This window comes from Palaemon carinicauda, chromosome 7 (genome assembly GCF_036898095.1).
Source record: "Palaemon carinicauda isolate YSFRI2023 chromosome 7, ASM3689809v2, whole genome shotgun sequence".
Lineage (NCBI taxonomy): Eukaryota > Metazoa > Arthropoda > Malacostraca > Decapoda > Palaemonidae > Palaemon > Palaemon carinicauda.
This window is the reverse complement of record NC_090731.1, coordinates 83,188,004-83,202,818: the sequence shown is the minus strand read 5'-3', so window position 1 is coordinate 83,202,818 and position 14,815 is coordinate 83,188,004. Positions and strand designations below refer to the sequence as shown.

Here is a 14,815-nt window from a genome sequence, read left to right as displayed (position 1 = left end):
ACGCAACTGCGCGCCAATTTTTACCTGCCCACGCGCGCCTGTCAATATTCACCTGCGCACGCCAATATTCTCCCGCGCCAATGGGCACGGGCACAGGATCTACACCCGGCAAGGTCACCATCGCCTCATTCCCCTCCCTGCAAACGCATCCCAGCACGTCCTGCGGGAGAAGGGAAACAGGCACAACCAGAGGGGTTCAGGATCCCTAAACTGCCTTCTAAGGCGGACCAACCTATTGCGGTGACTCCTCGTAGGGAACCTTCGGTCCCTTTCCCTTCAGGGGATCTGTCTGACAGTGCATCAGTCAGTCAGCAACCTTGGTTCAGTGCCTTAGTCAGAGCTGTGACACAGGTATTCAAGCCTGTCCTGTCCGACTGCTCGTTAGAGTAACCTATAGCTCTGGACTTAAGACACGGAACCATGGTCTCCTCTACCCCGTTGAAGAGGAAAAGAGGAGTTTCTGACGCGGTCACTTACCTGAGGGTGAAGCTGACCCCACGTAGACCATCAAGGCTAGTCTCTCCAGTATCTCCCCAGGGATACTCTCCCTCCCTGTCTGATGAAGACAATCCTTCACCAAGGGAATCACGCAAGGAGAGGCACTCCTCCATCCCACCGTTGGAGGAAACCTCCCTTCACGCAGAGGGTTCCCCTCAATCTGAGATCAGGAGGGACATAACACTCAGGCCTTCGAAGTTGGAGTCTTACCTCCTTCCTCGGAAGGAGTCCGAAGACTCCAAGACTCTACCAAAGTCCTCCACCAGGAAAAGAACGGAGACAGCCAGCTACTCAAGGAATGTCTGCGACTCACCCCAAGAAGAGCTCTTGGGGACAGAAGGAGACTTCGCTGCGAGTCCAATATTAGGAGGAGACCAACAAGAATCAGAACATGCATTCTGGCAGGTTCTGACTAATGAGAGTTCTCAGTGGGTTTTCCGACCCAGAGATACCCCCTCAAGAGGGCAAAGACACGATCTTAGACCACGTCTTCAGCAATCAGAAAGCCTCAAAGACCAGTGCAGCCCTGCCCTGGTCTCAGGGATTGAAGAGTACCAGGGACGGGATCGCCCAACAGCTTTCCGAGTTTGCCTCCTCCAACCGTGCTGGCCCAACGAACAAGCTCCTCCCACCTCCTCGCGTACAGAAAAGGAGGTACTTTGAAATCCTGGAGGAGCCCTGTTCAGCTCTTCCACTTCACCACTCTCTGGAAGAGCTAACTAGGGGAGTCTCTCTTGAGAGAGACTCCAGCCGGCAGGTCTCGTTCTCGGCGGCCGAAGTCCTTAACCAGGAAAAGGTCACTATGTATGCGATGCAAGCTACTTCGTGGCTGGACGTCTGTTTAGGGACCTTGGGTATCCTGATACGATCCAAGGATTTTTCCAAGGAGCGTACCAGGAAGGCAATGGAGACCTTTTTACTCTCAGGCACACGTACGATTAAGTTTCTTGCCCACCAGGTTTCGAACTTGTGGGCAAACACTATCTTGCAATGTCTAGATGCAGTGTCTGAGAGGTTCCACCAACAGGTCCCCAGCGTTGACATAAATAGGCTCACACATTCCTCCCTAGAGGGGGCCCACCTGTTTTAGCCTAAGGACGTGGAACTTGTGTTGCTGAGAGGTGAAGGAAGTCTCATCAAGACTCCCTCCTCCATAGGGCTTTGACATCCAAGCCCTATAAACTTCCAGCACCTCAGCAGTCCTGTCCAACCAAGACCGTGACGACAAAACCAGCAGTGAAGACAACGGTGTCTAATAAGCCCTAAGGCAAAAAGTCCTCCAAGGGAGGAAAGAATTCTAGAGGGAGCGGCCGAGGCCGCAAACGCTAGGATAGGTACTCCCCCTGCGTTTCCAAAAGAGTGAAAGTGGTCAAGGAAAACAGTGCAAGCAATTATTGAACTGGAAAAGAAAATAGTTTCAAGCACGAAAACCGAATGTGTGCTTTGGATCTTGCTTTTGAACACTGCCTAAGTCGACAATATCAACAATTAAAAAGAATAAATAGATAATAAAGGGAGCTATTGTTGCTAAAGGAGTGACTACTTTGACGAAGCAAAGACCTCAGGTACTTGAAGTGGAGAAGTTATTACCTATTTTTATAAATGAGAAACAGTTACAAGGTGATAGCATTAGCGAAGCATTTATTTGTGAAAATGCACTAAAAATCAATGCTAAGTGGAAGTTCAAGCTTTCGTTGAAAGAGCTCATCCTAGTACCATTATAACCAATAGGGCTCAAAACCTTTTCAATGATAATGTTATGTTTAATTACCTTAAGATTCTGCCAAAAAGGCAAAAGCAACAAACATTAGATCAGTTTGTAATTAAAGAAAAACCTACCCCAAAGCGACAGAAAAGGGAAAAAACCCCAAACCTCAATTACCAGACTTTTTTTATGGAAGGGGAATCCCCCCATTGGCAATAACTCCTCCCTTCCTCCCCCACACCACCATGCACTTAGGCTGTCAACACGCATCCAAAAAGGTAAGTTTTCTTATGTTAAAATTACTTCTAAGGTATTCATTTAATTGTTTTATAGGGTATTTTATTTACCGTTTGTGTATAAACTACATACAGTGATACCTCTACGTACGATCTTAATTCGTTCCAGAAACTACTTCGTATGTTGGAGCAAATATTCCCATAAGAACACATGGTAATTGATTTAATTCGTTCCTCAGCCCAAAAACCCATAATAAATCCTTAATAAATGGCTACACATAATTACACAACACATTAATACAATGTCTGTATAATAAATACATATTACAAACTAAAAAAAAGAATAATAATAATGAAATAATAGATAAAAAACAGGTTGTAATGTAACACTTTACCTTAGCGACAGGCCAGCGCAGGTGTAGGGACTTCTACGCAGGAGGAGACGGAAGATCAGCGAGGAGGTAGGGACGGTGGCTTTGTACGATAACTTACATTAACTTACACTACTACGTGAACTTTAACTTAACTTAGCTTATTTTTTTTTTTCATTTTTATAATTTTATATTTTTTTTACATTTTTCTTTTTTTATTTTTTATTTTCATCACTTTCACTCGATTCGGTCTTCCTTTTCTTTGCTTCACTTTCTTTTCATCATGATCACTAGACTGTTTTAGTAGAGATTTTTTAAAGAAACTATCGAGTGAAAGTTGCTTTGTATGGCTTTTAAGGATTTTTCTAAAATGCGTTAAACAAACATCATCGAACTGCACAACAACATGGCAAACCTGAAGTTTCTGTGGGTGATGTTTGTCGATGAAATCAACGTGTTGATGATATGCCAACATCTGTTTTATTTCCACCGTACCTAAGATTTCGCCTACCTCCTCGATCTCCTCCGACTCACTCAACTGCGCTTGGAACTCATCATGCTGCATGGCTTGCAGCTCCTTGAGTTCCTCGGTGGTGAGCTCTTCGTGATGCTCATCGACGAGTTCGGTGATGTCATCTTCATCCACCTCCAGACCCATGGACTTGCCAAGGGATACAATCTCTTCGACGTCTTCCTCGGCGGCAAGCACAGGTTCATTCTCGGGGCCAAAACCTTCGAAATCTCTGGGAGCAACAGCATCAGGCCAAAGCTTCTTCCAAGCGGAATTCAGGGTCCGACGAGTTACTCCCTCCCAAGCCTGATCAATGATCTTTAAGCAGTGCATGATATTGAAGTTGGTGCTTTGCGTGACATTAAAGCACTGCTTAAATAAGTGTTTGGTGTACAGCTTCTTAAAATTAGAGATGACTTGCTGGTCCATGGGCTGGAGGATAGGGGTGGTATTCGGTGGAAGATACAACACCTTGATGAATTTGTATTCGTCGATAATATCATCTTCGAGTCCGGGGGGGTGAGCGGGTGCATTGTCCAAACAAAGCAAGCACTTCAAAGGCAAATACCTTTCCTGAAGATACTTCTTGACAGCAGGGCCGAAAACTACGTTTACCCATTCCACAAAGATATGCCTAGTAACCCAAGCCTTAGAATTAAAACGCCATAGAACATGTAGCAGGTCTTTATTAATTCTATGTGCTTTAAATACCCTAGGGTTTTCGGAATGGTAAACTAACCGAGGCTTAATTTTGCAGTCCCCGCTGGCGTTGCCACAAAGCGCAAGAGTCAACCGATCCTTCATTGCCTTATGTCCCGGCATTTTCTTCTCTTCAGCAGTAATGTACGTCGACTAAGAATCTTTTTCCAAAACAGACCGGTTTCATCACAGTTGAAAATCTGCTGCTCTACGTAACCTTCCTCTGCCACGATGCTTTCGAACTTTTTAACAAAGTCTTTAGCAGCCTTAGTGTCCGAACTCGAAGCTTCTCCATGACGAACAACTGAATGAATCTCGGTCCGTTTCCTAAATTTCTCGAAGCAACCTCGAGACGCCTTGAATTCCTCCGTCGTAGGATCGGCTGAACTCTCCCCCGCGTCACCCCGAGAGCGCGGCACCTTCAAGTCACTGTAGATAGCGCTGGCCTTCTCACAAATGATCGTTTCCGTGATCGTATCACCAAGAATCTCCTTGTCTTTGATCCATATTAACAAAAGTCATTCCATCTCTTCAAGGGTAGGGCTACGACGTTTAGAAATAATCGTGATCCCCTTTGAAGGTTTCACTGATTAAATGGCTGACTTCTGTTTTATGATCGTCGAGATCGTCAACATATTCAGGCCCCATATTGTTTAGCCAGATCGCTAACACGTACACCTCGCTCATGCTTTTCTATGATTTCCTGCTTTAATTCTAATGAAAGCATAGACTTCCTCTTTTTCCCACCACTGCTACTACTTCCTGAACCGAAACTAAGCTTTTTAGGACCCATGATTACGGAACACAGAAAACATCACGTGAAAAGGCAAGATAAAAAACTGTTAAAACTGAGCGAATAGAGGACAACCACACGATGCGCACGCGATGAGAGGACTGATCAAGGTGACGCTCGATTGGCGTCCCTCCGATGTGCTGCCGTCTAGCGGTGTCAACAACAAACTACGCTGCACGCTTTCGAGAAAATTCCACGGGTAAGCGTATTGTTTACGTTGTATGTTGGAGCAACACTTCGTATGTTGAGACAGAAATTTGGTCGAATTTTACTTTGTATGTTGGGACAATCGTATGTAGAGGTTCCGCTGTAACTGCATCACTTTTTTATGCTAATATGTCATGCTAATAGCAAATCAACTGGGGCTTGAAATGCATTATTCACTGTTACATTATTTGTAATGGGAAATAATGATTCGGTATTCGAATATCTTTTTGGAACAAATTATGGTCGAATACTGAGGTATTACTATATAGTAGGCCTATAGCTTGTACCGAATACTATTTTATTTATTATTAAGTACTGTATAGTTATATTTCAATAAGTGAACAAGTTCCATTCAAGAGCTTGTTCACAAGTAAAAAACAGTTATAATGTTCTTATAGCTTATATTATTGGATACAGTAATTTTTATGAACACGGCTTTGCCTCTGTATATTAAATAAAACTTTTATTAATGTTTCCTTTAAAAAAATAGAAATGAAGTATGTATATGAAGTAAAGTTTATACTTTATATCCTAGGGTTTGATAAAAGAAGCATCACAAATAGACACCTGGTTATTACTTATTGTTTATGAAAACTTTACAAGTCTAAAAAAATATTTTTTCCTATGTCATGCATCACTATGTTATATATCATACATTACCTTGGTGGTTTTTTGGTGAATTTTAACAACCAAATCTTTTGTTGTGAGCTGATACCACTTGATTGTTATCGAAAATAAGCATACCTATTTTTACAGAACAGAAACTAAAATTTAGAAATGTTAAAGCTATTTCTCTCTTAAATATTTCTTAATAAAAAGGACAGTGAAATACATGAAATAGAGTTTATATATTCCTTTTTGCTAGATTGTCTATGCTTTTCTAACCATTCTTTCATCAGCTGATTGGTGACACCTCACACCAACTTCTTCACAGTGAGAGACTGCTGTGACAAAAATCATTCTACTTCAGCATCGGGATGTTAATTTATGTGTTGAATGCTTGTGTGACAAGCAAAGGGTCTCAAATTGTATATGCTTTTTTTTTTCTTTTCTCATTGTACAGTGAACCCTCGCTACTTCGCGGTTCGACAATCGCGGATTCACCACTTCGCGGGGTTTTCCCATAACCCATATATATATACATATCGCGGATTTTCCGGAAAATTCGAAAATACCGCGAAATCTGAAGATAACCAAATACGATATTTTGTTACCTGTAATTCCATTAATACTGTAATTAGTAATATCTGCTCTTACTGATTGTTCATTGCATTACATATGATATATAATTCAGCACAGAAAGAAATAAAACACGAAAAGAGAATGTGATCATACGATAATTCAGTACGTAGTAAAATTAAATCGAACATGAAACGCAAATCAGATGCAGTCATACCATATTAGAATGGTGTGTACTGTAATGGATGTGCTTCTTTTCCATGAATCTTTTGTATGTATACGTACGTAGTACAGTACTGCATCCAATAATATTCTTTGTTGCAAAAATCACATTTCGAATAAGTACTGTAAGCGTACGAGAGAGAGAGAGAGAAAGAGAGAGAGAGGCGTAAAATAGCGTACGTACGTAAATTTTTATTATTATTGTTATTATTATTATTATTGTTGTTGTTGTTAATAAAATTATTATTGTTATTATTATTAATCATTATTATTATTATTATTACTGTACAGTATTATTATCATTATTTATTATTATTACGGTATTGTACTTAATCTACGTACGTTCAGTATGCGCGGGGCATCTTCTATGAGTAACCAACGCACCATGTACTGTAAGACGGGTTGTGATTGGTTCAAGCGCTGATAGATGACGAATCAAAACTCAAGTTTTGTTATCTAGCCTGTGATTGGTGTTTTGCCCGCATCTTCAACTTCCAGCATCACAGTTCTCGCGGGTCTGCATCGTTCACTTTCTCTTTCCGCGTATTGCTGAGTAGACGTTCTTAACTTTGTGAAGTTTAATCTGTGCTGTGTGCGACTGTTTTAAGTTGAACTTTCTGTTAAACCCTACTGTACAATGCCTCCCAAGCCTTCTGCTTCTACTAAGGCTGGTAGTGAGCCTAAACAGCACCGAAAAATGATGATTGCTGAGAAGGTGACGCTTCTCGATACTATGTTAAAAGACAGTAGAAGTTACGCGGCCGCAGACCTCGAAGACCTGACGAAATCGGGCAGTGAAGACAGTGAAACACAGGAAGAGTTCCAAGAAAATGTCGAAGAAACGGTCTTAAAATTAGAACTGCTTGCCAAGCTCTGCAAGCTTGCGAATGAGGTGAAAGAAATGTCGCAAGAGTGGGACGAGGATATGGTTCGTTCTGTACAATTCTGCACCAAGATCGATGAACACATGGCTCCCTACAGGATGCTCTTGCGAAAGAAGAAGCAGCGGCAGCAACTTCCGATCACAATGCCCTCAGAAGAAATTGAAGAAGTGTCTCAGGAAGAAGTTGAAGAGGTGTCCCAGGAAAAGACACCTCCGTCTGAAGAGACGTAAAATACTATTATTGGCTGCACAGTAGAAGACATCATCAGCTTCATCATCATCATTTCTACTGTGCAGCAAATTCATCGCCATCATCATTCAAGTTTTTCTTGAACTTCTTTCGTGGTGAGTACAGTAACAATCTTTATTTTTTACTTAAACATTTTACTGTAATATTTGTGTCTGTTTTATAGTTTAGTACTGTATGCATTAAGTTAAAGGGAAGGTTTTAAAAGCCTATCATATTTTTTTTGTTTAAAATTTACATTTACGTACGTAAAACAATCTCTCTCTCTCTCTCTCTCTCTCTCTCTCTCTCTCTCTCTCTCTCTCTCTCTCTCTCTCTCTCTCTCTCGTAAATTGTTTTCCTGCTTTGCTACGTACAGTATGTACTGTATGATTTTATATAGATACGGTAAATAATATTTGTAATAACATATTTTGTAAATGCTTTTACTGTAAATATCATTATTTATCACTTTCATCATGCGCGTTAAATGCCTTCTTTGTTCTGAGCGTGGTTGTTTACTGAGCGTACTTTATGACGCCGTCGTTTCAGGTGGCGTCATAAAGAAAAACATTTCATTTGGAAGTCCTAAGGAAAATTAAGTAAAACATTGGTAATAACAAAATCAACATACTGTATACTGTACATCAATATAATCGATGCAAAAACTAACCTATACATATATGTGTACAGTACACTAAATGAGTTTGTTTCTTCATTATGATCAGAGATAAACGTAAACAAAACATTGGTTGCCATTTTTTATCGTGCTTTTTAGGTGTTTAGGAAACGCATGATATAAAATCGCCTTTAATATTTGTGCCTGTTTTAGTTTAGGGTACTGTAGTACATGCATTAAGTGTTCTGTACATTAAAGGGTAGTTTGTTAACAGTACTACGTACAAGGGAAGGTTTTAAAAGTCCGAATATACATGTTAAATAAATAGGTAAATATGGTGTCAATACTTCGCGGATTTTCACCTATCGCGCCCGCGTCTGGAACCTATCTACCGCGATAAACGAGGGTTCACTGTATATGCTTTTTTTCTTTTCTCATTGTATATGTTTTTTTTCTTTTATTATTGTATATGCTTTTTTTCTTTTATTTGATTTAACCTCAGCCTCTTCCATATTTTATTAGTTGTTCCTTCACAGATACAAATCCTTTGTTTTTTACTATGGATATATGTATTGGTGCAAGCTGGAATCTAGCCGTAAACTTTAGTGCAAGGTGTCAACAACCCTGGGGTAGTAGACCTGCTTACACTCTCACCCAATGAGATCCTTCTCTTTTGTTTAGGGCTCGGTAGAGCGAAGATATATCTCACTCTCCTGTTAATTGCTTTCACTGGCCGTAAAACTTATTAAATTTTCGTTTTCAGGTGTGCGTGATCTCGAGTCCCATGTGGATTTGCCGTGGCTTAGTGGACCATTTTATGTCAGCCATAGAGATGGATCTTCGTCGCCTTTGCTCTGTGTACAGACAAAACTACTGAACGCAGGTTTCTCCATGCGTCGAGTGTCAGGAATGGTCATCCTCTGAGTGGGAGTGGTACAGTAGATGACGGAAGAAGTCTAAAAGGGATTTTTATCCCTCTTAGGTGCCTCATACTCGCTCTGCTTCTTCTTGTTCGATTTCCTCCAGATGCCCACTGAGCAAGAGTGATGACCATTTGACCCCTGGAACCCCTTCAGCCCAAGAGGTCACCAACAAATCTAATAGCAAAGCAGCACTGCCCTCCACCCTGGGGGAGTCTACCTCTCTTGATGCAGTGCATCAGTTGGGACTTTTGGGTTCCTCCACTAATGACCAACTTCTGGAGGTTTCGAAGCTTGGGGCAATGCAGGAGCACATAGCTCCCTCAGCAGAGGTTGGTATCGGCCTTCCCCACTGAGCTTCTGGAGAAGAGTCCTTTCCAGTCGGTCTCGTACCCCTGGCAAATTCTTGCTTTTCGCAATTACTCACTCGCCTGAGAATTAGTAGACTGGCTCTCTTTGGAGTTCAATGAGCGATGAGTGTGTAATCCTTCACCCTAGGAGAATGGTCGCTTCTTTTGCAAGCTCAAGAGGGTTTCCTTCCCTGAGTGGTCACCATCTCCAGTTCCTCGTAAGGGAGTTCGAGAGCCTTTGTCTCCTTGCTCTAGCCCCACAACCTGGTGATCATTGCTGCCTACTCCCCAGGGTCAAATTATCTTTTCACCGTATCCCCCCCCCCCCCCCATGTACAGCAAGCTTCGGGTGCCTGCCTCTTCCTGGAAAGCGCCAGTTTGGTCTGATGTTTGAGAGCGATGGCAGCGTATGCCCTCAGCCAATCCTATCCTTCCTTGCTTGTCTCCACCAGAGTATCCTATTCTGGTCACACCCAAGGCAACTTGCAAATCTACCGCTAGTGCTTTTGCGGATGTTTGCGCTCCAGTTCGCAATGCTTCAGCTGACAAATATCCTGACCTTAGTCTAGGAATGGAATCCCACGTGGCAAGCTCCCATGTGCAAAGCTGCCTCTTTCATTTCTATTCCTGATGAGGGTCTGGTTTCTTCTTTTGTGGCACGCTCAAGGCTTTCCAGCCTGATCCCCTGTGGGAGAAGCGGTATTGTTCCAGTTAAAGTGGCCACTCCTGTTGAGTTGCAACCAACAGTGGCTCCACGGAAGGAGATGGTCAGTGTATTATCTTCCTTGTCAGCTGAGCCTCGGGAGCTGTATAATAGAAAGACTTGTCAAAAACTGGAATCGAAAATCGTCGATGACTCAGCGCTTCGGAAGAGGATTCAGGTTGCTGCGTCATCCTCGTCACTGTCCACAACTCGTGATGGTCCTCATAGGTCACGATCTTCTGCAGTCACAATCCTCTGCCTTGGTACCTGTCAACAACCCTGACCCAACCCAGGCTTCTATGGATATAAGTCTGGAGTTCGACAAATCTCAGATATGTGATTCGGACAACTCTGATGGTGTGTTTCCTCTGCCAGCTAGCCCCAATCAGGCCTGAACCCAGAGTTTTTATTAGGGTGTTTTTTTTCCAAATACAACCTTTTCTTCTATGAATTTAATTGTATATATAGGTATATACAAGATGAAGTACTTGAAAACATTATTTTAGTTATATTGAGAAGAATTTGGTATGTGGTCGCTTTTACCCAATTAGATGTTATTAAAATTACAGACTTTGGTTAATAGAATTTTACTTATAATGTTGAAAGTTTGAACTGAAATTAAAAAGAAAATATTTGGTTTTATTGATTGATTCATTTAATGTGGTGAGAATAGCATGCTTGTTAAAATAAATTATTTTGTGGTCACTTTACATACTTGACTTAACATAAAGCAATAATGAATTTTAAAGAGTACAGTATGTATGTGATGCAATAAAAATAAAAAGGAGGAACTTCATTTACTGTGCATAGTAATATATGAAAATTTTCAAAAGCACAACACAAATTAAATTATAAAATATATGTATACTTCAAATAGTTGTATAAATAATACATTACAAACACCAGTATTGTAATATGTATATAACAATGATTTAGTTTGAAAGTAATTTCCTTAATATGTTGGCCATATGATTACATACTGTAGTTTCTTGATGAAAGAATAGTACAGTAACTAACACATTATTTTATGCTAAAAAAACAATGGAACACTAATGCTCATGTGAAATCAGATGAGTTCTAGTCTTCTTGGGTGAAGTTTAGAAAAAAATAACAGAGCTATCCGAGAAGAGCGAAAAACTTCTTAATATTGGTGCCTTTGGGTTTAATGAAATCTAGCTCCCCTAACTAACCACTTCCTACGTGCAGTCAGTCAATGGTCCCACTAAAACTGAAAATGCCATAGCCAAACTGAAGAACTTATAGTAATAATTCTTATTGATACCCCAACCTCAAATTTGACTCAATTTACCCTATTTTTACCTCTTTTAATAAAATTACTTATTTACAAGCCTAGAAAGAAGTACCGTACCTACTCGCATAACGTGCCCGTTTTGTAGACTAATTTTGGAGCTAAATTCCTGGGTATTGCAACATACATGAGATATAAAATTAGCATATGCACTCATTTTACTGTGGTAAAAAATTACAGCTATATTTAAGATAAACCTGATTTTGATTAAACTGGTGTTTTACATTACTGAATCGAATGACAATTCATGTGATGAGAACATTTTAGTATCGTATTTATAGTGAAACTTTTCCACTATTTACGTTTACAAATCGATTAACACTCGTCAATATATTATGCTTAGGCAACAATATATACATATATATATATATATATATATATATATATATATATATAGATATATACGGTATTAGCCTGGGATGAATGTAAAGGAATGAGTGGCCTCCTCTTTCATTAGGCACAGCATGCAAGGCTGTGCTAGTTGCCCCCTATTGACAGCAGGTAAGTGCCAATTTGCAAGTTGTCTTGAGTATATTTTTATGATTATTATATATATTCCGTTACGTCCCCAATCTCCCAGCAAGGGGGAGTTGGTTTGCCTAGGTGTCATTGTGAATAACCACAAGCCTGTTTTTTAACATATCCTGGATGAAGTCATAGAGTGGTTCCTTACTCAATTACCATTATTGCATGGGCCATCGACCTTCTGATATTGTCAAACAAGTAGAATCACAAGATGTTGGGGATGCCCATCCATTGCTTCATTAAGCCTGGATGTGCAATCCCAGGCAAAAGTTTTCTGCCAATTAAATGGACTTCCACCCACTAAGGGCGAGTCTCCATAGTAGAGAACAAAGGATTTTATTCGTGTAAGATCAAATGACAAATTTGGAAGTAGTTTGTATTTTTCCTAACTATACAAACCTAAAATTCTTTACACATACTTATTCAGCCATCACCTACCCCCAATCAAGCCCTGCATGAAATCAGAAGTAGTCTTGGTAGTGAGTTTGGCGGGTGGGCTGGACCCCCCCCCCCACCCTGGTCACTACGATGAGGGTTATTCACACCTCATTTAAAGATTCTATGGTCACATGCACTAGCTTATGCCAAATATTTTCATATTTAAAGAACTTAAGGCTTGTATAGTTGGGAAAAATAAAAATTACTTCTAGTTTTTTAATTTTAAGAAATTTTGTCACCCGTTATTGATCTAGAATTTTATGATTTTTTTTTTTTTTTAAAGGCCTCCAATATTAACATGAACCATGAAATAAAAGGTATTCATTTCCCAAGAAATTGTGTTTTTGAGGAATAATTAAGGAATTCTATATGATTGAAAGTTACTCGTTCTTTTTTATGCTGCCTATAATCCTTGTTGCTTCAAACATATTGTAATTAGGTTTGAATATTGCAGGACTCCGATGAAAATGGAGGTGATCCAGAGGAAATGGAGGAAAATACCATTGGAGATCACGAGGAAGAAAATGAAGAACCCCAAGAGTGTAATGAAAATGATGATGATGACGGTGATGATGATGTTTGAATCATGCACATCAAAATAAACTTATAAGTGTCAGGACTAGGCAAACTGGTCATAGATGCAATCCGTGTTTAAATTGTGGCCAGAATATTATGCACCAATTTGTAATGAATGTGTCTCGGTGTTCTTTATTAGATTGTGGGATCCACAGTTTGTTCAATTACATTCTGTAACTTTTTAAAATAGGCCTTTTATTCTTAAACCTCTTTTTTTCTGGCCCCTTTTAAAGAACATTTTGAGCTATTGAATAAGGGTAGTGATTTAAGCTATTACATTTGGTAAGACTTCATTATTTATATGACCATTGTGGACAGCTTGGCAACATATGTTTTTATATCTTTTTTTTTTTTTTTTTTTGGAAAGTGCCAAGTTTGTCTTAACAGTATTGAATTAGATCAACTACATTAAGTTATAAATGATATAATCATACCATTAAGACCTGTTTTATGAATATTACTTATATGTACTGCAGCTGTATTCTGTTCAGTTGAAGCCCGTGCTTCGTTTTAATAAAAGTTATACATCTCTTGACAAGAGACTTTGAGAAGAGAATGTTGTACTTACTCAAGTATATATTGTATACAACATACACACACACACACACACACATATTTTATATATATATATATATATATATATATATATATATATATATGTGTGTGTGTGTGTGTGTGTGTATGCATGCAGAAGAACCACAGGGAAAAGGAAAATACGAAATATACTATTAAGTCCTGACTAGTTTCGTGATACTTCTTCAGAGGACTGATGATCAGTCCTCTGAAGAAGTATCACGAAACTAGTCAGGACTTAATCGTATATTTCGTATTTTCATTTTCCCTGTGGTGTTTCTGCATCTGAGCATCACATTTTCCTGTGATTTTTACGCATATATATATACATATATATATATATATATATATATATATATATATATATATATATATATATATATATATATATATATATATATAATATATAGATATATATATATATAGATATAGATACAGTACGGTCCCGAATTATACGATTCCCCTTTTATGCGACCTCTATTTTTCAAAAATAAATTTTCTGTATCTGCGAAGCTATTCAAAGTCTGCTAGTCAAGCACTACAATGTATCAAATCTATTGTCTTTTTGAGTATATTGGTAGCCCTAAATACGGTGATTTATAATAAATATTACAAAACAATATTAACATTACATCTTATTAACATAATTTCATAATAAATAGCCTATTTAAGGATAAAATTCCACATCAACAATGAAATCAACTGTTAACTGTGCGAGTCCAGCTGACAAAATGTAAACAGAATTGTGGTTACGTTCTCGGCAATCTTTATTTTTCGCCAACCTTTCGATAATTTTAATAGTAGTGTTAATGATGGTATATTAAAGCATTATGTTTGTTTAGTACAGTATATATTAGAGCTTTATTTTTCCCTTCGGGCGTTCAAGGTTTTCACGAGTATACTGGGTTCGTTTATTGGCAGTGAATAGCCTAAACTTCGGTAACGAGTCGGCAATATTTTGTCATATTTTAAACAGTATACATTTGATTTGCAAAGATTGGTTTTGTAGAGTACACGGTATAATTGTAAAAATTTCTCTCGAGAGAGAGAGAGAGAGAAAAGAGGGAGAGAGAGAGAGAGAGAGAGGAGTAATAATAATAGTTCTTTATTTCCAATATTTACATTGGGTATTCATAAAATATAAAGCTACAATTAGTAAAGTCATCTTACAAATAGTTCAAATATTTGTTATTTTAGACATACAAAAGTTGTTTTAAGAATCAACAAATCGGCTAAAACTTTGTAATTGAAATAATTCATCAGTAATAAAAG

At 39.0% G+C, this 14,815-nt stretch overlaps 1 protein-coding gene across 2 annotated transcripts in view; it reads left to right on the top strand.

Moving 5' to 3' along the window:
* Nucleotides 1-13,157, top strand: part of LOC137643950 (loricrin-like) — a 150,038-nt gene extending 136,881 nt beyond the window's left edge. For both annotated transcript variants that reach the window (XM_068376735.1, XM_068376736.1), the window contains exon 6: nucleotides 12,849-13,157. In XM_068376735.1, the coding sequence (XP_068232836.1) occupies nucleotides 12,849-12,977 (129 nt within the window). In that variant the 3' untranslated portion in view covers nucleotides 12,978-13,157. The remainder of the gene's footprint in view (nucleotides 1-12,848) is intronic.
* Nucleotides 13,158-14,815: the final 1,658 nt, after the last annotated feature.